The 26,735-nt window shown below is 38.0% G+C and overlaps 1 protein-coding gene across 3 annotated transcripts in view; it reads right to left on the reverse strand.

Annotated features, from left to right (window-relative positions):
* The window catches only part of KLHL32 (kelch like family member 32), a 122,752-nt gene that overhangs the window by 94,826 nt on the left and 1,191 nt on the right, over positions 1 to 26,735 (reverse strand). For 2 of the 3 annotated variants that reach the window (XM_014964752.1, XM_014964749.1), the window contains exons 2-3: positions 19,113 to 19,235; positions 276 to 364 (exon numbers count right to left, since the gene is read on the reverse strand). In XM_014964752.1, coding sequence (XP_014820238.1) covers positions 276 to 298 — 23 coding nt within the window. In that variant the 5' untranslated portion in view covers positions 299 to 364; positions 19,113 to 19,235. The remainder of the gene's footprint in view (positions 1 to 275; positions 365 to 19,112; positions 19,236 to 26,735) is intronic. The other variant, XM_014964750.1, reaches the window with a different exon arrangement.

Raw genomic sequence — 26,735 nt, forward strand, 5'->3', positions numbered from 1 at the left:
CTTAGGGATGTGGTTTAGTGGGGGACTTGGCAGTGCTAGGTTAATAGTTGGACTCAATGATCTTAAAGGCCTTTTCCAACCTAAACAATTCTATCATGCTATGTTAAGTGGCAACAAGAAAGCAATAGTTTGCAGATTATAATAAGGACATGTATTAAATAATATTAATTTCTAATGAACAATAATATTTTCATTTTCCTACTGTCCTTAACTGATGCTTTGGTAAATGTCATCCTAAATGTGAATGACTTCATACATGCTACCAAGTACTATACCTCAGGCACCTCTCAGATGGCATCTTTCAGTTTTCCTCTTCTGAATATCAGAGCTTATAATGCTGTAGAGAAAGCAGCATACATTCCAGCTACAAAGAGAGAAAGGAGAGGAACATTAAAATTCAAAGCATACACTCCCTTAGCCTTAAAGATCAATACTTTCAGGATCTGTAATTAAAAAGCAACTTTCTTCAATTTTTCTATTGCAGAAAGATATACCATATAGATTAAGCACATGTGAAATTTTATCGGTTAGGTTGAGTATAGCCCAAAAGAAGCCTTTCCTGTAGTTTTTCTAGGAATTCACATCCTGTCATCTGAACTTCCTGCATCTACTGCCCTCGAGGCTTGTCTCCTGTTTGCAAAGTCATATTATTTCACCAAGGTGGAAGAGTGGTGAGGGAAATATCTTCCTAAGAATCCCCAATTTGAAGAGTAGGCCAGCAGCATCTGCTGGTGTTTGCTTACACCCTTGAATGAGAACTTTCACAATCATCAAGTCCATGCAGATACACTTATCAGACATTCTGATGAAATATATAATATGTAGTCTATAAAACATAGTATATACATATAGAAAAACCTATGTATACAAAACACCTGCATAAGAACCAAGAACGTAGCTTATTATTTTTCTAGCCACTGTCCAAGTCTAAAGTAACCCACCCCAATGTCACGTTTGAACAAAATTACTTCTTTCAGTCTCAGGGGATCAGAACTTAACACTTTTTGAAGAATGAAGGTTAAAATACCATTCTTCTCCTAGGGAGTCAACTTTCAGAATAGGAAAAAATCAAACCGCTAGATAGCATTTTCAAGGGAGTTTTTATCAAGGTTTGCAAAAGATGCCTAAGATACACTGCCTTGGTTTTTTCCATATTGTTTGGACTTGCTTTTATGCCACTCTGCCATCAGACCCAGAAACACCTCAGAACATGAGCCCAAGTAAGTCCTGGAGTGCACACAGGTTGCTAAGGACTTTCTCTCAATTTCTGTCCCTCTCGTGATCCAGAGTCAGCACTACCAGAAACACAGGTCAATAAACTGTTAAGCTTCTTGATCAAATCACTCTGTTCAGCAGGCCACCCTCCTCCCGACCTGTTATGGCACTGCAGAAAGAAGTATTCTTTTAATAACAAACTTCCCTGAAACCAGTAAAGCCCAACTCACATTTTTATAAACATGAGTAGGAAACGTTAATCAATTTTTCTGCCTCGTCTTGTCCAATCTGCTAATTTTTTTTAAGACAAGAAATGGCCAACAGTCCTGAGATTGCTGGCTGTAGCTAGAAAATCCTACACCAGCCAAAGACTGATAAGGAAGAAATTCAATCTTTCTCTGACCCTTGTAAGACGTCCAAACTCTCTGGCCCACAAAAAAACCCTAAGGAGTGAAAGCAACCAGGAGAGGAGCCAAGACCTGAAGGGAAAAGTGTTCCTTCTAAAATAATTAAGGCATATGCTTCAAAGAATGAACAAAACATCCAAACAGTCCCATACTGAGTTGAATGTTTTGCCCTGACATATCAAACTTCCCTAAATTTTGCCATACATCCTTTCTTCTCCCAAGTGCCAGCACAGAATGCCTCACTTTTATTTTTTTAATCTACATCACATATACAAGAATACTATAGCAGTGTGTAAATCATTTAATCAATACTGCACTGATTTTGTTTAGCAATATAGAGTTATTTAACACTTAAAAAAATCTTCAGTCATTGGAAATTGATGTATTTATTTCTTCTTATTGGGAAAAAAAAAAGAAAAAAAGCACTTCCACCTGTTGCATGGGTGTGCTGGGCCAGGACAGTTCCAAAATCCTTTGTACCAAGAACTTCTTTCTGTTTCAGGTAGCTGGATCCATCTTCTTTATGTAAACTAACTTTCATTGGTACATAAGGAAACTCTTTGCATTAGAAGTTTAAGACATACTATTATCTTTCTATTTAACTACTTTAAGTAATTAAATCGGTTTAAAAGATTAATTTATAAATTTAAGGATAAGACTTGTGGTTTAAATGGAAAAACTTTAATTCCACCTAAATCCATCTGTTCTAGTGAATTACTCCATTGTGCTGGAGATTAACAGGAAAAATATAGGCCAAACAGAAAACAGTCACTAGATCTTAGGTTTGAGATATATACTAAATTTGGCATTTTTTTGCATACTATTTCTTCTTACAAACTTAGGATGAAGATCAGTAATTACTGATCTCATCGTATTTTACAATTAACTTTTATTTTCCTATGGCTTCATTAGTTTGTTCACATCCTAGAAAAGGGCAAACAAAAAAACCCAAGTAATGATCCAGTTAGTGCTGAAAGACTATAACAATAATTCGGGGGAGAATGGAGGGAAACATGTAGTTTCCCACAAAAACACAATACATCTAAGGATTTCAAAAATAAGCAGTTCAAAAGAAATCACACTGTCCATGCAATTGATTGTGTCGAACTAATATATCAAAACAGCATGTGTTCTGTGGCAGCCTCACAAAATGTCAGTTTTCTATACGTTTTTTTGTCTTAGTCTTACGATGCAGCAGAGTAAATATAGGATTTTTTTTACTCTCTCAGGAAATCTTGAAGCAGTATGGCACTCTGCTACATCCATCACATATTGTCAGGGCAAGCTTCTTCTCTAATTTAAATTAGCAGTGTAGCTCAAGAACTATTTGTTCAAATACTGTTTAAAAAATAGTATTTAAGCAATCAGTATTTCCTCCTTTATTTTAATTGTATTATAATATTGTTTTGGAAACGCTAGGCATAGCAGTTTATTTCCAAAAAGGACTTACTGGCAGAATGAATGTATCCTTTTAGAAAAAGGTCTCATTCTTTTAAATTAGTTTAATCCTGAAGAACCAGCACCGCATTCAAGGTTTAAATGCATCTGAGGCATTGAGAAAATTTCAGTTACACCTTTTCTCATCATTCTGTGGGGTTTTCTTCCTTGTATTATTTAGAAATGAATTGCAAGAAAAGTATTTCTGATAAATTCTTGAAACTACACGCCAACAGAATAGAGATTAGATCAGAGTGTGGGTGGGGTAGTGGTGATGGAAATCAAAACAAAACCCACATTTAGTCTAATTTATTACTGAAAATAACTTGAGTGCCACAAAGTTCACTATCTTCCCCCTCAGGTAATAGGCTTTTTCTCCATCTCACATACCCTATTTTACAGAGGGACTTAAGCCATAGTCCAGATCATCCCAGAACTAATTCTGTGCATACACAGGCTCTGTATTTCAGATGTGGTGCCTAAGAAACAATTTCCCCCTGCCCCTTTGCCTTGCAAACTAGTAAAAATATATATTCATAATGTAAACTACAGTCTATTAAAAATGCCTGAAAACATGCAGTTTTTCTACATAATTCAAGCTTATATAAAATAAATATAACTTTGGAAGTTTCATCAATAATTTGCATATTTGCTTCATGTAAATAAGAACCAAGTTACAATCAGCCTCAATTGAGCCCATTTACAGAACATGATATAAGCAGTTTTTTGTTAATAAGTCAGAAATAAAGTGATTTGAAAATCCTGACTTTAAAAGTGGTTTTATAACAAAAATTAAAACGCATTTGACAAGAAATTAGTTCTCTCTTCTTTACTAAGGCAATTACTTGGGCAGCAGTTACTGAATTATCCCCCTCCCCACAAGATACTCACTCCTCTCCCATACCCTGAGCCCCAGCCTGGATTTAGGGGAAAGCAAGGGATCTATTGCCCATCTAGAAGTCAGAAAGCTCCATGTCAATGGATGTGTACAGATTATTGAATCATAGAATCATCTAGGTTGGAAGGGACTTTTAACATCATCAAACCCAACCATCAACCTAAAACTGCCAAAACCACCACTAAACCATGTCTCCAGCAGCACATCTACCTGTCTTTTAAATACCTCATGGGATGGTGATTCCACCACTTCCCTGGGCAGCCTGTTCCAATGCTTGATAATCCTTTCTGTGAAAGCATTTTTCCTAATATCTGTCCTAAACCTCCTCTGGCGCAATTTGAGGCCATTTCCTCTTGTCCTATCGCCTGTTCCTTGGGAGAAGAGACCGACCCCCATCTCTCTACACCCTCCTTTTAGGGGGCTGTAGAGAGCGAGAAGGTCTCCCCTCAGCCTCCTTTTCTCCAGGCTGAACAACCCCAGTTCCCTCAGCCTCTTCTCAGAAGACTCGTTCTCCAGACCCCTCACCAGCTTCGTTGCGTTCACTCTAGCACCTCAATGTCTTCCTTGTAGTGAAGGGCCCCAAACCGGACATAGTATTTGAGGTGAGGCCTCACCAGTGCCCAGTACAGGGGGACAATCGCTTCCCCACTCCTGCTGGCCACACTATTCCTGATACAGGCCAGAAATCACTGGTCACTGGCTTCAGCAGTTTGCAGAGGAGGATCCTGTGCCACCTGGGGCGAGCTGCTCTTTCCATCCATCTGCTGCCCCCTCAGCTGCCTCCAGAGTTCAGGGTAACACACACCGTGCTGCTGTGGGAGAAGTGAGACTCTGCCCTTCCCAGAAATTTGGCGAGACTGACAAATTGTAGTCTGAGCAAAAAAAAAATCAAAGTGAAACACAGGCAGCTACCACTTCACAGAGTTCAGCTTAATGCAATATTGAAGAGATACTAAAAGATCCTTTTGTAGACAGAAGGGATCCTCACAGCCAGTACCAGAACTCCTTTAAAAGGCAGGTCAGAAAATTACATAAAATTTGAGCCAAATCTCTGTCAAACAGCTCACCGAGACCCACACAGCTGCCATACAGAAATCTGCACTGTAACCAGATGCAACATCCCTGCTCCTCTGATGATCCACCTTTGGAGCGAGGTAGGAGAGCAGGCTGCTCAGAACCCTTGGGGATGTCTTCAAGTGCTCCTGCTTTGATCCCCATGAAGTCCCTCCTGCTTCAGACCCACTCACAGAGTGACACAAGACTGCCTTGTCTTTATGGGAAGATCTATGTTATTCTCCTCCTAATAAAGGATGCAGTGAGAAAGTTTGGGAATTGTGTAGTCCTTTACACTTGTACCACTTCAGGCTTTCACCCAGTTTATCAAAAATAAGGTTGCTGATCTTCTATTTACCACTAAACTTCACAGAATGGCACTGCATTAGTTAAGGATTACTCTGCCTATAAAATCCTCTAGTGTGTGAAAAGCCCTCTAATTTCTCCTTTAATTTTTTTTCTTTGAATTGGGAAAGCCACTCATTTATCTATTTCCACACTATCTAGAACAATACTGCCCAGCAAAAATCTATTTCAAATAATCAATTTTAACACTGATTCAAACCAGCTAGCCAAACTCTGAGGATTTAAATATAGATTTTCATCTCATTCCACATATACAGCTTTTAGTTACCTTCCTATTCAGAGGTTGTCTCACTTGTCAGTAACTATTAAAACCTGTTGATTTGTAAAACTTCCCAATAAATTTGATTTTTTTCTATGAGTAAAAATAATGTATCTTGCCAGTTTCATAATATTTATATATATTTATTACTATTCTTAATTCCGAATGTGAAGTTCGGTTAGAAAATGGTGAATGAACATTATTTTCATTGAATTTGCAGTGTGCCAAACTAGATTACGTAGAAACTTATGGAAATTCACACAAAAATTACTTGACAAGACTAGGAATACTCAATATATAAAGAATTCAAAAGAGATTTCGAGTCTTCAAGAAGTTATATTCAATCGTCTTCTTTCCCTTGAGTCACTCCTTTCCAAAATGTGTATTTCAAGTATTGAAAAACAACTTCACTTAAAAACACACTTCTTCACTTTACACCTGGTGTATGTTATTATTTCTTCTAACTTAAAGTGAACCAAGGGGATCATAAACATCATATTAATATTTCCTGTAGAAAAGCAAAGTTTGGAACCAACTAGCTTTGTCATGAAGATAAGGCATTTGGACTTTGAAACGCTATTTACCCTTTTACAACTTCAAATATCTGGTTTAAAATTGGTCTTTAATTAAAAGGAAAACACAACATTTAAAAACTATCAGCACACTACATCCATTTCCTTCCAGAATTACTTCACAGCACGTCCTGAAGACGGCTGTCACGGATGCAGAATAAGACCATTAAGATTTACCCATGGCAATTTTCTGTCCTAGTTTAGATACTTATTTGTAGAAGCTTCTGGTTTTATCTTTAAAATACTCTGGTTTTAGTAAGTCAGAATAAATCATCCTTTCAAGCTGTACTTCACCTTCTCTCAGAATAAGAGGTCTCTTCAGATGCAAGACTATATGAGCTTACTATTCACAGAAAATAAAGGACAGCATTATCTTCTATTTTTATCAGAGCTCTGCCAAATTAATTTGTCAAAAGAGAAACACTTGGCAACAGCTAAAAAAGGAAGTTTGATTGCAAACTTGCTCTTCTAAGCATATTAACACACTTCTCCCACTTGTCTGGGAGACACTACTTTTTCCTTTTTTTCATTAAGATCTTTGAGAAGTGAAAGATTTTTCTCATTCCATGCAAGAATGTTCAAGAACATCACAACTTTAAGGAAAACTCTGCCACTGCCCTATCTTGTCAGTGAAACCATAACTCGGCTCAACCACAAGTTTCTCATCTAATTTAGTGCCTGAATAGTGATTTTCAAGAGAAAGCATTCATAGTACCGAAAAAAAATAAATCTTAGATTTAATGAAGATTACAATACCAAGGGAGTAAAAACTTGAAAACCTGGATTTTTTTTTAAAAATAGGAGTCAGTCAACACAATGCAAGAAAACATTCAGCAAAATCAATAATAAAGCGAAAACACAGTAAGAAAAATCAAACTCTTACACTCTGGTTAGTTGCAAGCTATTTTCTTGTAAAACTGGAAAGGTCATTGCTATCTTCAGGCCATCAGCTACAGTCAATTAGAATCATGAGGTTTATTGTCTATCACTACCAAATTACCATCTGACTTCACAAATCATTAAGATCTTAAACCACAGAAATACAAAATGAAACCACAGGGGTAAAGGATGCATGAGCAGAAACACATCTTTATATCGTCTTTATGGCTTTATATCTTCCATGTACCTCAGTATATCAGTATTCAGAACATTTTTTCTGGAAATCACGCATTTGGAGCTTAATGACTTTCAAGAACACATTTGTTTCCAGGGTGTATGTACCTTTTAACATCTTTCATTTGAAAAAAAAAATAATTAATAGTTTTATACAAATATAATAACATACGCCCGTGTAGTCTCAGCTTAGCTTTTCAGAGCCACTCACTGTTCCTATCATTTAAGCCATGATATTAATTACTCACCTGACAAAAGGTCATTCCTTACACATGATCCACATGTCATTGTTAAGGAATGGTTGGGAGAACAATATTATAACTTAATTTGTCATTCTTCTGAAACTTGGGCAACAAATACGTAAAGCACTCTCAAAGTGAAGTATCTAAACCATACATTGAGTCCACCTTCATTATAAAGGGACAGTGTGAAAGCTCTCTGGCATTTTAGTTTTAAGGCATACTGCTGCTGGCATGAACCAAACTCTTCAGTTACTTTGCCAAAGTACGCTTTCAAGATTTTTTTCCTGTAGAACTCAAGAAAATATATGAAAAGACAGAGTGACTTAAGTAGTTTGTAACTTAACTTTCATTTGGAATTTCATTTGCATTTTCATTGGATAAAAAAAACAACAAAAAAAATCCTATTCTTTAAACTCAAGCATTTTTCTTCTTGGAAATTCAACATATTTGTTGCAAAATGTGGATGACTTCTCTAAATGAGGTCAGAATGCTTTAGGGCAGAGACCCACAGAAATTTAGAGAGATCTCAATTATTTCTCCTGGTGACTCTAGAAACCAACACTGAAATGGACACAGAAGGGTGAGGTACAGTCTGAAACACTGTCATCAGGGCCTCACTCAGATAAGCCTTGAATTTTTAAGTCACAACCATCAAGGTGCTTTTACTGAACACAGCAGTAATTCTTTTCTAGGGTAGTAAGAGTCAAAAATATATGAGTATCTCTGAAATAAATACTGCATGGGCAGATTTGAAATTATTTCAGACAGGAGTGTACCATACCGTACGCAGTCTGCAATCTTGGCAGTTAGTCTACATGAACTTCCACAATTTATACCAATCTGAAACATAAATAATCACATTTTCTGCTTAAAAGCACATACAAATACTACGAAAAGCAGAAGTGATTGCTGGATAGTGGACAGCCTTGCCTAACTGAGGTGACCAGCGATGTGTCTACATGCTACACTGTCATGTGGTCAGAGAACAGTAGGGGTTGGAAGGGACTTCCAGAGATCATCTAGTCCAACCCGGCTGCTAAAGCAGGTTCAAGAGGAAAGCATACAGGTAGGTTTGGAATATCTCCAGAGAAGGAGACTCCACAACCCCTGGGCAGCCTGTTCCACTGCTCTGTCACTCTCAAAGTAAATAATTTTTTCCAGAAGTTCCATCTGAACCTGAGGTGTTCCAGTTTGTGAGATCTATTAACTAATGGCATTTCCAGTGAATGAGTATGTGTATATATATATCTTTCAATAAAAGCATAGAGAGCTTATACATCTCTACGGGACCTACAAGAGTCCTTCAATTTTTTCCACAAAATAGCATTCACGGAGTTTAAAGAAAAAGGCTGTGAGTACTAGTAGCTACGTAAACATGCACCTTCTAAGAATGACCTTCAGTAGCCACAGGGTGGCAGAGCTATACTTCAAGATCATCTGTACCTCCAGGACAGTGACCACACTATTTCAAAGAGTCTTTTTGCCCCCACAGCATAATTACAATAGCATAAAATACTTTCTGTGTGTTCTGTGGGTGCTTTCAACACCAAGAATCAGAAAAAAAGAAAAAAAGAAAGAAAAAGGCTACACGTAACAGTGCAACTAACTGGCAGTTCTCTGAACATCAGAGTATTGCAACAGGTTATTAACAGGCCTCCAAGTTTCTATTTAGCAATTTATTCATGTCATACAGTAATTGATCAAAAAAATCACTATCAATTTTACCTTGTATCACTAAATTAGCATGAATTTTTTCATATTTTCACATTAACAAGCCAAAGGGATCCCCAGACGGTACTTCGTTGGAAGTATAGTTAGTTTCACCTAGATGCACCCTCAGAAGGGAATGACAGTTTCATCAATATCAGCAAATTCAACAGTTCCAATGCTGGTTCCATTACCCATACAGCCAGCTAGCTCACATTTGGTCTCTTGTGGCCTCCAAAATAACATGGCCACATCTGAACAACTAACAGGAAAAGCCACTGACTAGCTGCCAAGCCATGCCTGGAAGTGTTTTGGAAGAGCACTAGATGGCTCAGGTCAAAACCAAGCCAGAGATTGTTGTCATGGCCTACTGATAAGGATGCTTGAGTTTCAAGCTCTGGCCTGGAACGAGCCACACAATGTTACTAGCACAAACAAAGCTTTTAAATCCCTGCACCAAACACAACAAGTGTTGTATCAGAACATTCAAAGTTCTAGCAAACAGTCCTAACATAGGAACCATCTTAGGCAGTTTTATAAATGCATTTTTCTCTATTATGTTTTGTCTTTCATTAATTCATGGAAACAGGGAGGTAAATGGGGGAGAGGGTGAAAGAGATGTGGACCAGCTAGTAATAAACATTAAAAAAAAAAAACAACAAAAATTGCAAATATGCAATTGGAGATCCTTTGTTAATGTATGCACTGCTAATTTAAAACATGCTTTGTACAAAGTTAAAATTTCCAGTCAAATCAAGGACAGAACAGGGCATTCAGGATCCTCCTTTATATCAGAGCTTCGAGGATTCTTGACTGTTTTTTTTTTTGGACAGAAAAAATAATCTGCCATTTAAATCAAACACTGAAGTACAGAATCCTGCTCTGGAGGAACAGGAGTTGCTTTCTAGGCTGCTGCAACATAACTGGCTTATCAACTCTCCACTCTTCAATGTAGGAAAGTAGGTATTTACAAACACCTTTCTGCAGAGAGCATTAAAAGACTTCCTGCAGCTTTAAGCAAAATGGGCAGGGAGTCATTCATCTTGATGATGAACCAGATTTGGATGAAGTCAAAAGGAAAATGAAGAGTGGGAAAGAAGGTGGAAGAGGAAACAAAAGACACAAGCTGGTGATGAAGACCAGGTGAGACAGCTGCAGTTGTTTCTTGGTTTTCCACTTTAGCAAAGGGGGAGCTAAACACAGTATCGAAATCAGATGAGTACCTGGGCAAAATAAGGAGAAAGGATGGATTTTTCTACAGCATGATCACAGGAAGAGAAGCCAGAAATCAGCTGGGATTAATTCTAATTGCTGGACAAGAAGGCTGAGTGCTCAGGTCAGGAGTGAAGACTGGGAAGGCACAGAGAAGAAAAAGAGCCAAGAGCATGGAAGATTCTGGACTACAATCTGCATGTAACACAAAAATTATCAGATTTGGAAGAAAGCAACCAAAAGAATCAAAGTTGGTTAAAGCCCATTTTAGACCACCAGGTTTTGCATCTTTTTTTTTGTGGAGAAGTATCTGCAGAACACTTGCCTTTTCTTTCTGCTGACTGTGCTGGATTATAATGAATAATATCTGACAGTTTACTCAGGCAGCAGAGCTCAGTGCTAATGGTTCCAATTATGCCGTTGTTCCATGCTGTCAGTACAGTTCTTTGATTTTTTTTCTGTAGTTTACCTTTTAAAAAATGTTGAAAAGTTACATGCCCATGAACCTAAGAATGCTAGAAAAGGAAAGAAGCTAAGTGCTCCAATGCCCAAATTGAAGTTGCCTTTGATCATCTTACTACAAGAAAAGTTATAGGTATTTCTAATTCCAACGCTTCCTAACATCTTGATGTCTGATTTTTTTTAAGGAAAAAAAAAAAAAGAGAAAAAAGAAAAAACAAAGCAAGGTTAAATTCTTCTCATATGACTTATGTTTCTGTTAAAAATAAAGTCAATGAGGGGAAACAATATTAGGAAGACACATACAGACTCTCCTAGGACACTTTTTCCACACTTATATTATATCAAAACTTCTATAAGGCTGTCTAATGCCCTTCCAGCATAAACTCTTGTATTACAGCAACAGCTGTATTACTATTGAGCTGCAAGCTGCTTTAAGTGTAAAAGGAATTTTCACATGTAGCTTTTCATACCATTCACTTTTAATTGACTTGCAAGTTTAATTAGGGCTGACAGGACCTGAAGTTAGCTAGAGCTCTGAAGTAAATCCATCCCATCTAGACCTTTTCCTTACAACAAACTCAGAGCGATTTTCTATATTGAAAAGCCAGACTTGATTAAAACATTAAAGAATTCTTGTTTGAAATAGAAGATCCAAACTAATTAGATGACCAGAATAAGTAAGACTTACAGACAAATGTATTGTTTGTGAGTGAGAAATAGAGGGAGAGAATGGAAAGGGCTGCCCATCTCCAAGTTTTGTTACACACTGCAATCAAGACAGCCATCAGCAGTAAAGTCTGTAAGTCATCTCTGCTTTTTTTTTTTTTTTCAGTCACGTAAAGTCTGACAGGCAACTCCTCCCTCATTCTCTCAGTTGTCTCTTACAGTCTCGTCACTTGTGCTGAAAGTTCACAGCTTCTTGCTGCACTTCTCTTTTCCTGTCGGACCCATCTTCCAGGATCATCAACCTGGAAGGACTGGGTTGATCACTTCTGCCACCTTCCACCTGCTGCATACACTAACCACATACCATCTCTTCTGTGACGGGAAGTTATTTAATAACCCTCCAACAGTAAGCAGCAGAGTTTCCCTCCAAAAGTTCTTCTCCTCCACCTTGTAGCAGACTATCCCAATTACTACTACTTACTACTACTACATTATAGAAATATGATATATTTCAGAAAGACGTAATCTGACAGAATGTACAGGACAAACTGACATCTGACTTTCTGTCTCCTCGAAAGAAACAGCTGTGAGATTTTGTAGAGGACTCTTCCAGCTTGAGTTACACATACACAAACATATTGGCACTGTCAGAGTTAAACATGCAGCAGTAACTGTAAAGATGGTCCTGTATGTTGTAATTCTATGCCTGTCTTTAAGAAGAAAGCTTTAAGGTCTTATCAGAAGGAAGACAAGATAAAAGAGTTATATATGTCACCTTCAATACAGCTTGCTGCATAGCAGTTACTGTCTCTCAGTATATGTGATCTATATTCTTTTTATTCCAAGCTTTCATTAAAGCATCCAAAAGTTTCATTCAGAAGCACTGTAAGCACCATGGTTACAGATTAACGAAGCACTAAACTTATGTCATTCTGGAAGGACCTGGTTTCCATACTACAAATCCCTCACTTGCTATCCCCATGACGAATGGTTTCTTCCAACCCTTCACCCTCTTTTACATTGCCTTCTGCAGATCAAAAAAGCATCTACTGTTTAGAAAAAAAGAGATAATTTCCGTCATGTACACTATTTTATTACTGTAAATCACTTTATTTCATTCACTGCCTGTAACATGTTTACACAGTCACTGCTGCTTCACCTTAACTAGCTAAGCTAGAAAAGAACACACATAAGCCTGATCTGGAAAGGGGAAAGTAGCATGGAAGAAATCAGAGGGATTTTTTTGCACTCCATAGCCAAAAATCTGCAGGAATTTCACTATATACACAGGTCTGTACAAAATTCTAACAGGACAAAGGAAGCAAAACCAATTTCACCAAGACAGAAGACTCTTAACCATACCAACAGAAGGAAAATTGCTCTCTTTTAACTCGGGAGGGTTATCAAGAGAGAGATTTACTGGGGGAACTAACTGTGGCGCTCTCTGTGGGTACAACCTGCTACAGCGCGAGTTTCTGAAACATTAAGATGGTTGGGAATGGTACAGTTCCCACCTCCTGCCTGGTAAAGTTGTGGTTCACAGATCTGCTAGGAACATAGGAAAACATCAGGACACCTCACCCCTTGTGTAAGAAAACAGGTGAATGCCCTGTCCAAGCTGATAGTAGAGTTAGTGCACTCCTTTCCATCAGGGATTCATCTATTGCACAAGACATCTAGACTTCATACTAGCATATTTTATTGGAACAGAATAATTGTTTCTCTTAATCTTTTTCAACATCCAATTCTAACACAGACTTTATTCTGTGTTCCAGACCAGCTTCCTAGAAAACATTCTGATACTGACCACTGTCATTAACACCCAGTGTCAATCCAGCAAATAAAAATTCCTCTCAAAAAGAAAGGACATAGCAGGTTGGGAGGGGAGGTGACAAGAAACACAGTCTAAAAAGACTCATTTTGAGGATGCATATGATGCATTTTATAGTGTGAGTCATGTCTTTGACAAAATGCTCTAAAAAACTCACTTTAAGATAATACCTTGTACTAAAGTAAAAGATCACTCTAATTAAGCTCTATCAATTAGGTTACTGGAGAGACGTTTGAGTTCTTGTTTGCAAACATCAAATTTAAATGTGCTCTACTTTTTTTTCAGAGACAATCCCAGAATTAATACTTAAAATCCTTTGGGTATATACAGATTTCAAGAGAGACTGTATGGTTCAATGGATTTTTTTGTAGAACTTGTATGAATTCACAAGTCAGACCTGACTAGCATTAGCTGATCATGCATTTAGTAGTCAAGAGACAGACCAGAAACTGCATCATCCTCTGTCACTTCTCACCAAAAACCTCATCTCAGCAACAGAAATGTGTAGTACTCCTCAGCAAGTGCAGAGATACTCTAACTGGAGAATCCTGAAGAGCTGTATTTTGTATCAGCTCTGCTTTTAAACTGATCAAACACAAAAAAGTACACTCAAATCTCCCACTTCCTTAATGCTTGTGCATCAGCCTCTACATGAAACTCGTAGTACTGCCCTGTTTTCAAAATACCCATTCGACATTCTGGTCCCAGCTCCCAGGACAGAGCCCCATCTCCTTATCCCCAAGACACCACCTTCATCACTGGATTATGGATACCTATTCTCACTCACTCTACTTCTGACCCAAAATGCGCATTCTTAGTGGGACAATAAATCACGACAGCAGGAGGGAATCGAGAATAATCCCATGTGTATCTAGTTCTGGCTCTAGTCTGATAGTTATTTTACTCTTCGTAAGTGAGAGGAGCAGTTCTGAATGCCCAGCGCAGCAAGGACAACCGAATTCAGACCCATTATCAGGCAAGCACTGCATCAAGAGCTCTCAGATTATTTTAATAAAAAATAAGAGAAGCTAAATACCAAAATAAATAAAACACTTCTTCTGTGAAACAACTTGCCACTTAAATTCATAAGGGCACTGTGAACGTAGGCACCCATGAAAGGCTCTGTAGGGCTACTGCTGAGTCCTTATTTCTAGAAGAGTGAGGAATTTTAAACACATACACCTCTGATTTTTTCTATCAGCTAAACTGACATCCTGCTCTTCCCTTCATATTCATGCAAACATCTCATGGCTTGTTGAGAATCCTTGTTCCAAAACATCTATTGCTACCCAGACATTAAACTGGGAACCTCAGCAAGTCTCTATGGTTTGTGAACATCGCTCCTCAAAATCAACATAAGATGATTTGTGGAGGCAGTCCCAAATGCCTAACTGAAGTTTGCAAATTGCATGCCAGTCTGTAGAAGACCACTACATTTGGAAAGGGAAACACCACCAAGCATAATTCCTTGTACACAACTGGAGCTCATTTCCCGCCAAGACAACATCTGTATACGTCACAATATAAACAAAAATAATTTAAAAGTCTGTAGGAGCACTTGTTTCTAAAATAACACAAATATTCTTAAAAATTATAAGGACAATAATAACCTTGTTAAAAAAAATAATCACTAAATGCTACAAATAGCTGTTCATAATTCAACGTAAAACATCGCTTCTTCTGTAACTTATTAACACGCATGAAATCCCATCAAAACACAAGACTCTAAACAACTCTGGTTGAACACCAGAACAGATTGCCCAGAGAGGCTGTGGAATCTCCATTCTTGGAGATCTTCAAAAAACCTCTGCACAGAGTCCTGGATAACCTGCTCCCTGCTTGACCATGGGGGTTAGACTAAACGATCTCAAGAGGTCCCTTCCAACCTAGACAAATTCTGTGCTTTGTGTGATTCTCTATGGTACAGCTGAGAATATTATGAATATACCAAATGCATGCAGGAGCTTATTAGCCCCATATGTCTTATTTATTATACATTCCAATCTTCTTGAAGAGATTTTATCTCTTAAAAGGAAACAGAAGGGGCAAAAAGGGGAAATTCTATCAAAACCATAGTGAATGACATGCCTCTGCATCTCTCTTCAAGTGCCTTGGTGCAGCACATTTATGAGTTGCAGTCTTTCCATCTATTACAACAGCCTAAGAATGCTTTGAACTCCTGGCTAAAATTAATACCAATCCAAAGCAAATGTACTGTAACACTAAAAAAAAAATATTTTTTCATAAGCAAGAATTTTATACATTTTTTTAAGGATAGGAAAACCGAGTAGCAGTTCTGGTACAATTGCCATTTATATGAGGTTTGATGATTAACTCACTTGATAAACAAAAATAATACTTTGTAAACAATACATGCAGACACTGATTTTTATTTTTTCCAATTAAGCTCAATTAAGACAAATTCAGTTGATAATATACAGACATCTATTGTCATTTCAGACCTTCAGCAATAATTTGGGTCAAGGTCTTCAATGAGAACTAGATAAAATTCATAGTTTAGCAGCCTATATTTCTGTGAATTATTATAATGTTTCATAGCTTGCTAGTAGAAATGCTGCTGCACATTTGCAAAGAATTAGTGAAACATGAATGCTAGATCATTCCTACAGATGCAGATACAGCGTAGAAGTCAGAATAATATCATAAAATACACTAATTGTTTTTTTTTTTTTTTTTTTTTTTTGTAGTGGAAAAAAAATTTACATCAAACTCTTCACTTGACTAGCTCTTATGCAGTTAATTGCCTTAACTGTGCACTTTACCTACATGATCTCACATTAGCATTTTTAATTATTTAAAACACATTAAATATTGCTGGAATCAGCATGATCAGAGATAACCTTCTTAATAATGATTCTTGTTTGAGTGTAAAGCATTTGATTCCAGCTGCTATGAACTTTTAAACAAGCAAAAGCAATGTTTACTGACATATAAAGGACAATTCACTTCATAAAGGAACGACAACCAAATTAAACTGCATATGCCCAACAAAACAAATACTTCACATAGCTTTTTTAATAAGCTAGATGCTTCATAGGCTTTAATAAAGTTAACTTGGTTGGGAGCAGTCTGAATTAGTGTATTTTACAATATTATTCTGTAATCTTCTGTATATCTTCTACACTGTATCACACCACTTTATCTTTTATTTAAATTACTTTTTCATTAGTTTAGATTCCCAGCCTCTAACTCACATGGAAGCCATCTATGTTGCCTCGACATTTGGTCCATAGCAAATAATAAAATTTAAATATATCAGTGCTAGTATATCTCCAGAAGAATCAATGGGACAGCATCATCACTAAAGGCAATCGACCTTCTAAATCAAAATCTGACACAGACTGATTTAGGAAGGAGAATGCTAATTCAGTCTCTACTACTAGAGAAAAGTTTTGTTGCAGTCAAGGGTAAGCAGGGATCAGGAAATAAACACATTTTAAGGTAAGGAAAAGACAAAACAAAGCAGTCATGGTTGTTTCCTTCCCTGTCACCAGATGTATCTCCTGGAATCAAACTGCACCTGACGCTTCCATTTCAAACAAAGAATAAAGCTAGGTTTAAAGATTACTGAGAGAAGTTTGAAAACATAATCAAATACCAGACTTACAACTTCCAATGGAAAGTGTCTGAGTTGATTTAATTACTGGTGTCTGGGAACTGACTTTCAGCATTTGAATGCTTGAGGCTGGCAATGCTAAAATTAAAAGCCATTGAACGATATGACAAATAGAAGCTATTCATCAATGTCTTGAGCTGGGAACAGGAACATTGGCCCAAAAGGTGCTGACTGGCAGAGAAATGGCCTGAAGCACCCACACATCCCCTCCAATGACTAAGCCCAAGGATACTGCAGGTAGACTGAAGGACTAAGAGGATAATTAAATGGTGTTTGATTTCTCACTTTACCAAATGGCACACAGCAAACCCTGGATTTGAATCAGAGGATTTGCAGGGGACAGCCTGCTCCTCACCTTGCCAATGAACTGAGTAGTTGTATTGTAAACGCTCCAGCACTCTAAGCACAGACTCACTGCTGCTTTTCCATCTTTGGACAGTAACACACTGAATGCAGCCAAGTGCAGGACGGCATCCAGATGACCCGAGTCACTATAACCAAACAAAGGGTTGGCTTCTAGCTTTGGCCAGGTTCATTCTTTTACCTGGCAACACTACAATCACTCCTACCTAATCAGGAGACGCTTGTTCTCTAGTAATAAAGCAAAAATAGGTTTGAAAGATCCTTCTCTACCTTGCAGCACTTTAACTCTTAGATCTGACAGTGTTGGCAGTCAGTGAGCAGGCAGAAGCTGTTGCACCACCACTATGACCAGCATTGCAGTGGGCACTCCTGCAACTCTGCTATATTTGAAAAACAAATGCAAGCTTTTACCTCTGTATTTATACTGATTCTGAAATAACCAAGCAAAGAAAACTCACTTCCAGGAGAGAAAGAGCACAAACTACAGAATAACGAAAACTAAAAGCCATTTGATCTTTAGTATTTATGCAATTCCTTCAGGAAGCGCTACTGGCAATACAAACCTTCTCAGAGATGACTCAAAACCTGATGCAGCAGTAATTCTAGGACCAGAGTATTTCCCCAATTTACCATTATGTAAGCGTGGTCTTTGAAGTCCATTTCTCACAGGCAGAGAATAAAATTTCTGAATATGGATTGGAATTTACCAATCGAATTGCTAAAGTATCATCACCCCACCTGCATTCAACACAGCCCAATGCAGCAGCTTGCAGAGACATCCAAGTAGTTTCTCAACGTTACCCACACAAAACACTGCACTAACAACACTGCTCCTATAGGTTTTGCTACTTTGTTCATCGCTAAGCGGGTATTTCTACACAGTGCAGTCAACTTGCATGTCCTAATGATAACTTTATACGGAAGGTTTCGTCCTTCATGTAAAACAGATTAAATTTCTTTTTCCTACCATCACAGTCACACAGATCATTTGATCTATGGTTCCAGTTTTCCAGCCTACTTGGTTCCCGTGGAACCATACAACCACAAGATTTCCAGTGAAGCTCCCAAGATTGCCTAAAATAGTTATTCCCTGTGTCGAGCAGAAACCTAAGAAAAAGGTGCGGCTTCAGGCATGACTTTTATTACCTCTTCATCAGCTTCATTTTGAGTCTGAGTCTACCCATATCTTTTAAGGCTAGAGACTTTCTTTGGGGAAACAGATGTGGCTGCATGAAAACAGTCGATGTGAATTATCAGTTATTAAAATACTCGGACATTACTCTAAGTACTAAGTACCGGTAGAAACTAAAAATGGAATATTGATTTTGGGATTTGGTGTCATTTAACATCTCCTACTTCAATAAAAACCCTCACAAATACATACACCCATCCTTCAGCTGCACAACTGGAAATATTCTTATCTGCGTATTGCCTACCTTTCACTCTGTACAGTAATGTTACACTGAAAAATGCCAAGAACACAAAATAATAAGGAAAATAACTGTGATGTGATAGGAAATAATCTCATTCATTAAAGTGCCAAAAGAAGAGCTTTCCCTGAAGAAAGAGTTTTGTCAGGGGAAAAGATTATTTGCTTTAACTGACTGCAACGTTTTAAGTCACTGCAAGACTGTAACACTCAGAAACAGGTAAGAAATGTTCTTGGAAATACCTTGGGGAGATTCAAAACACTTCTAGCAGTACTGAACGCAGTAGCTGGAGAAAATTTTCACCCTTCTCTGAGGCTGGAGTCAGTTAAAATTATTGCCTTTGGCGTCCTCAGATCTTCTAAAGACTGAAAACAGGAGAACATGGAATGTTACTGAAATTTGTCCCAGGTTTGCAAACAATGGCTTTCAGTATTTGAAAATAACTTGCTTCTTTTGTGCACAATCTCTTCTGCTTTTGTAAACTATGAATAACAGCTCATCTTTTATTTGTTTTCGGTTTCTCACAGAACCAGTTTGTTATGACTGCTCTCTCCTACACAAAAGCTGGTCAGGGTTTCCAGACACCCTTCTGTTTATTTACGGCAAGCTGCAGTAAAAACACCTGCTTACTCCAATTCAGTGAAAGAATCTGGTAAATAAAAACACTAATTTAACACCTTTTGCCCCCTACTATATGAAAGACAACTAAGCACAGTCAACCTCTTTCTCTACTCTGCACATGTTCATTACAGGGCAAAGCAAGTGGTTGCTCTTTGAGGACAGAACGGGTACAAGTTCAGCAGCGACAGTGGCTTCTGTATTTCCTTCTCCTGACTGATCTGGCCTAAGAGTGTACGGAGACTTCTGTGGGGTTCATTTTAATATTAAGGTGGTTTTGTTTTGCTTTCCTTTAAAGCTTGAAGAGGCGTGCTGGTGAGCCAGTCCACAGCACACCTCCACAAACAGCGATGCCAGCAAAACACAAGAGCAGTAAGCTGCAGCAGGGGCGTAGAGGGATGAGGAGTACCTCAAGCCGGTATCGCTGCAGAACATCGCGTATCAAAGCATGAGAGAAAGGCAAGGAGTGACCGACCCACAGCTTCTACTCAGTTGTCATCCATCGAGCCAGAAAAGGTGCATAAGGGATCGTAAATCCATTAGATCCAATGTTGTGATAAAGTCTGTTTCTTGCAGTTTTCCAATGCGTGTGTCACACAGATAAACAGATGGAAAATAACCTTAACCGAGAATGGATAGAGGTGCTTTTTTTAATTTTTCCTCCTTCAAACAAAAGGTTCTGGGTTCACAGCTCAACATTTTCTTCAACCTTTCCCCACCCTCCTTAGTTTGAGACACAACTTTTCTGTATTCAGAGAAAAGCCTCTGTTTCAAGGAAAACCACCTAAAAAGACAATCTTAAATAATTTTTAATCTCTGATCTTTAATTACGATTGGAAATAGAATTAGAAAAGGAACAGACAAGTGTTTAGACTGTTCAGCTGGCTCAGAAAAACACAACAAAACAACCCAAACAAACAACAAAATCCCACTCCACCTCCCTCATATGTTTAGATCACCACAGCTATATTACCACGTTTTTTTTCCCCCCCCTCCTCCTTTTAAGCGTTCAAGGCTTGGTCTGGTTTGCTATCACATAGTAATCTTTCTTACTACCTGGGCAAAGGAATAAAAAAAGTCAGAAACTGAAGATGCAGCCTATGAAAATTCATTCCTTGGGTTTCCAACAACAATGTTCATAGAACACAGACCAGTGCCAGGACAAAATGCAGAACCATAATGTGTAATTCACTGGAGCAATCTACGCCGCTGAGGAGGCTTCCACTCCCTGTCCCTGTGTGCCCCATGTCCTGCCACAAATTATTGCCCCAGAGTAGAGGCAACACTCATGTTGCCACCATCCCACTAGCTAATATTAATGTACAAACCCATACTGACATCCCATGACAGTTCCTACAACCAGCCAAAACACAGGCACATGCTCTACTCCACCAGCTCTGCTACAGCAGCAGAGGGAAGTGGAAAGCTGGAGGTATATATGTCTTAAACTGCCACAAATGACAATCGACAAGGCTCAGCTATTAGAGCCTTAATTCTCTTCACTTATCCAGCAACACCACTAAAAATCAATGCAAGTCTATAGTGCAAGAGTTACTTCTAACTAGTAAAGACAGTAAATTCAGGTAGCCTGTCTAGCAGCTTTCCTCCCTTTAAGGTACTTCAGAGTTACACCATGCCAGATTTAGAATCCTGTGGAAATGTGAACAGCTGCAAGAAATATAAACTGCACTAGTTTTATGCATGATTTGCTCTGAGCTTCAGTAAGACTCTTCTGTCATTTGCACTTAAAGCACGGAATCTAACTCCATAAATCCTCTAACACGATGGACCTGAATAAAAGGTCTTAAAGAAACAGAGTAATCCTAATAAAATAAAATTTAAAAAAAAAAAAAAAAAAGAAGTCAAATGTCATGCTTCGAACTGAGTATATACTTAAAGGTCCAATTGTAGCAGTCACATTGGTACAAGAGAACTTCATGTATTAGAAGACCAGCCCTGGTTACAGAAACCTTTTGGCGTTTGACTTGTTTTCTGTAAAGCTAAATTGCTACTTGCATTCATAGTTATCCTCCCTAAGTAAGCAAGCAAAGCACATCCCGTCCTCTTATTTACATTTCAGCAACTCCTATGTTTTTGCACTTGTGTGATTCTGTTTGGAGGATGGAGCACACAGGTGAAAAGTAAACATATGAGATTTCATAGCTGTATTGCATCACTCAATTTCCTATGCACTTTCCCAAAAAGCAAATACAGCAGTTGCATTTGTATGCAAAAGTCACCGCAGACTGCAAGAGATGCAGAGTGTATTTTAATGTAACCTCACCGCGGATGAGAAGCCCAGCACAGCAGGGATATGGCACATTCTCAGTGCACTCTGCAGTCCCCATGCACTAAGACCCTGCCAGAAAGGAGTTCTGTTCCCTTCCTGTTTGTTTGCCTGGGTTTCTACCAAAGGAGAAAATTAAAAGGGAAAAAAAAAAAAATTAAAAAAAAGGTAGTTCAGCTAAGGAATATACCAAATCCACCAAACAGATACTGTTATCCCTGCTAAAGGAGTTCCACACTTCAGTTCAGCCTTTAGCTCTTGAGATCTCTATTTTGATCTCCACAGTTCACTGAAGTCAAAGCCCCAGTTCTGTTCTGAAAACATCACCTCAGTTCTTTTTTGGTTTTCTGCAACTACAATAAAACAATTTTGACTGAAATGGAACTTCCAAAACTAAGTATAACACAGAAAAGAGAAAACAGACATGAAATATGTATACCCTCAAAGGGAGAAACTTTTGATCGCCTATTAACTGCTTTAAAGACATGATTGTAAAATCTATTAGAACAGGAAGAAATATTATTCAAAGCCCCTCTTTACTTATAAATGTAGCTATTGGAAAAAATGTTAATACCAATTTTAGAGAATTTCAAAAATAAACCTGGAAAGAATGCACTCTACGTATCCCGATGACATTTCTTCAACCAGGGGTTTTCATCTGTTCTGTCTCGATAAGGCAGGTAGAGTCCCAGTTTAGCTCACAAAGGGCAGTAGCCCTTTTACTTTATTTAACCTGAAGTGAAACCTGATGGAAAACGTTTCAGACATAATAAGGCCATAAGCTTGCTCCTGTCCACTGCAAAATTTTTATTAATCTACGCAATGTTGCTTTCACGTAACAAATAATTTAAACAAAAAACAAACAAACAAAACACAAACCATCAAACACACAGGGCAAAAATCCAGTCTTATCAACACTGTAGAAATGGACCTCAGCCATTCTTAGATACGATACCTTCAAAACAAAAGGCCCCTGTTACTCAAACTAGTCATGCTCAGAGTTTTTTTCCAAGCATATTCTTACTGAACAGTGGAACAAAAGGCTATTCTGAAGGCGCAAGGGATTAGAAAATTTGAAGATGTTAACGTTTAGACTACCAGGGGAAAAAATACACATGCACATTTTTGAGATACGTCCTAAGCAATCACAGCATTCAGGAAAAACACAACAGTAAATTAGGCTGCAACTTCACATCTTCTACACTGTCAAAACCAACCGCTATACGTATCATTCCTGTCAGGAAAAATAAAGACAGATGGTTGCAGAAAAAGACACTCTACATAACAACCATAACCTTTAAGTACTGATGAATCAAAATATTTACACTCCTCATCTCCCTATAAAGCTCATTCTCTACAATTAAACTTCTTCTAAATTACTGCAGCATATTGCTACAGAAATTTTGGCAGAACACATTCTCAATTTACATAATTGTTCAGAGTAGTGACCTAACTTAGAGAAAAATCATACATTTTCAAGTATTATTGATGTTCTGAAGCCTCCGATTTATTTTACTCCTAATCATTTACATATTTTGTTGTTTTCTTATCCCAGAGAAATCTCCAACTGCTGATACCAATGTCAATAGCTTCACATTGGCACGAGCGTGAATGGAATTGGCACGGCATATGCTACTGGGACTTTGTTTGAAATTACACCTTTAATTCAGCAAGGTAGTTGAGAGACATATTCTGAAGTTAGCACTGTACGTAGGTGTATATAGACCCATCAGTACTACCCCAGTTCCCACACTGGATCTGCCTTTTAAGTGACTTAGCTGTCCCACCGGCAGTGTAGAGCACAAAAGTTATTCTAGTTCAGCTGCCTCGTGTGCCCAAAATCTCTTCCAAAGAAAGCAAGCCAACACTGCTGGTCCACAGAAAGTCTGGTAAGGGACTTCAGCATCAAAGCTTAGCTACGTCCAAGTTTTTCCGTAGTTTACCAGGCAATCAAAATACAAATCTGATAAAGCCTTGACAGAACATTTTTTCCAATCCCATTCTTGGCCAGGTGACTTGGCAGTCAATAGTGCAACGTTCCTCCGTGTGTGCAGGAACTCACAAAGACTGTGGTCCGGGACACACACTAGCACCTGCCCACAACACGCTGCAGCTCCTTTCTGGCCTTCCTTAGCTATTTCCCTCCCTATAAAGGCCAGACAGATTTAGGGTGGCCGGTCCACATGGGAACACACAGAACCAGGAGTTTCAAAGCTCTCCTGCTCTCCCAGCTTAAACTGCCAAGCTCCATCATCATCGCTTCCTCTTTTCCCAGAGTTGCCTCTTGTCCCTGGAATTTCTTCACGGACTCAGCAGGAACACCACTCAACAAATTCTCTCCTAAGCATGTCTCTTCTCAAATTAAAGAACTCAAACTGTTTAAAGCCCAAAATTGGATCAGATGTAAATTCTACCCATGAGCCAACGTACAAAATATAAAATTGTTTAAAAAAAAAAACCAAACCCAAAACTGTGAAAAGTATCCATTCTTTACTACTCCTCAGAGATCAGAATTTGATAGTGTAATTCCAAAAATCCCTCTAAAATAAGTTAATAAAGCCTGTAACATTAAAGCATCCCAGCTACAGTCACATACCCTTTCAAATGAGTAAGCATATAGAGTGACACGAGTAACATCAGACCTCGTTTGATCTCATAATTTGTCAAAAGGACTCAGAACACAAATAAGATTTAGAAATTGCATTTTCAAGGATCCTACAAGTGATTGGCTATTAAGCCTAGTTCTCAGATAATTCAAGAAATTGAACAACCAGTTTGTCATTTTTGTGAGGAATAAATAGATTTTTAAAAAATCAGCTTCTAAAAATGTGTGAGGAAAACCTTTGTAATTTTCAGCCTTTTGGCACTGTTTCTCTATCACCAAAGAAGTGAGATACAAAAATCCAAACGAGAATTTCATTATTATTTTTTTTTCTTTCCCAGTCAGTTCTGGCGTAATTGAAGTCCTCAGAGCACACAACACACTGACAAGTGCCATACGAACGTCCTAGATGGATGAGAAATACAAAGGATAATTTGTTACACTAAAAAGAATTGAAATGAGTCAACTATGTGGTTACTGTAGGTGAGCATAATTACAGTGGATGACAATTATGTTTGGCCAGTTTCTCCTGATAACACTGTCAACTGTTCTCACCCGAGTGTTTAAATTAATTTCATTTTTCACTTCATCCAATTCCCATTTCTAGTCCAATTTATAATCATCCCTTCCCCATACTAGCGTGGCATTAAATTACTGTCATTCTTGGCCATTAAGTCAATCATATTCTATTCAGCAGAGTCGATCAAAAGCACCACAGCAGCACCACGAATTTCATATTGAATACGTTCCTTTCTGCTGTGTTGTAGAAGCTGATCATCAGTGTCAGAAGCTACATGATATCAATTTCTGATTTTTCAGGCAGAAGCGACACATTATGAATCAAAAATTGAGATAATAAAAAACTTTTTTTTTTAAATGAACACTGCATTTTCTCTGGTCAAATCCCGCTCATTTAACTTTGAGAGTGCCCACTAAAGGACAGGCCTACACAAGTCTAGATTTCCATCTGCCACCGATGTTTCAACCATACTTCTCCAAACTGAGAACTGCAAATTTATTGCTCCCTTTAATACAAAGGGAACGATCAGAGAGAAAAAACACAAAACAAAATCACCTTCCCTGATGGTACTCAAAGTTCTTTGGGTGTTCAAATTCAAATCCTGAGCCAAATTCATTTACACATTTAGCAATATACAGTACACAGACTTTTTAACAGGACTTGCCATCTCAAACACTGCCATTCATGTCCTTCTTCAAATAAGATTACAGCTCAACTAGAAAATACCAGGAAATCCTCTACTTTGTTGTCCGAGGCAAGATTCTACCCTATCTGTTCAGGACCAATTTGAAGTTCAGTCATTTCCAAACTTGCTTTCAAAAAATATCTCCAGAAATTTACCTTCTGCATGGTCATCTTTACTTTTAGAATATCACATAGTTTTCTAACAGTAAAGACAACAATCAATCTCATATTCTGTGTGGTTCACATAACACACTCATCTATAAAGTGTTAAATAAACACCACGTCAATTTCCATATTAAAATTCCTTCTCTAAAAGCACGCGCTTTGAATGGAAGATATATCTGCAAATCTAACTGGATCATTTCTGAAGAAATCCTGATGTGACTTCTTCCCCCCTTTAAATATTAGAAGTCCTGTTTTCCCCACATCTGCCAACTCAATAGCTGCCCAAATGCACATTTTCTTCATGCATGCTTAGCGAAGAAAAAAAGAGGACTTTTATCGCTCAATAAATCACAATCCTGATGATATTTTTTATAAACACTGTAATCACCTAAAAAAAAGATCTTATGCTTTAAGAGGCGTTTATTGGTATGACTGCATTATTTTTAGTGTCCTACTAAAGCAAGATATTATTATTCCCTAACAGTTTCTCAGACTACCTATACCTAGCTTAGTACTTCATACCTAATAACTGCCAAGTGCTTTACAGATACTGTCAAATTATTCACAATATGAAAAGCAGACAAAAGATGAAAGGAATGCTTTAAAACTTAAGTAAAAATTTCTCCCTAGCCATTTGTAAACTCGAACAGAGCAAAGAGATCTGCCTGAGAAGTTATATATTGGCAGGTTTTTAAGCATCTGTAGTAACTATATTTTTGTTCAGCACATCACTGGATCTCTGTACACTCTGGTTAGATAGTAAACTTGGAGTTTGGATAAAAACTCTAAAGAATTGTTGAACACCCCTCAGAGGCCTTACCCCTGCCAACTGCTTCATGCAGGCCGATCCCAGAATCAACAGGAATTGGCAAGGCTACAATAATTCCTTACCCTCAGCGCTACAGTTAGCAGGATTGTGGCCTCTGGGTCTACTCTTGACCTTTTCATAACTGAACGAACGCTGCCATTACCACTTCCACAAGCAAGAC

The sequence above is a fragment of the Calidris pugnax genome, unplaced genomic scaffold (assembly GCF_001431845.1).
Source record: "Calidris pugnax isolate Ruff unplaced genomic scaffold, ASM143184v1 scaffold219, whole genome shotgun sequence".
NCBI classification, from domain to species: domain Eukaryota; kingdom Metazoa; phylum Chordata; class Aves; order Charadriiformes; family Scolopacidae; genus Calidris; species Calidris pugnax.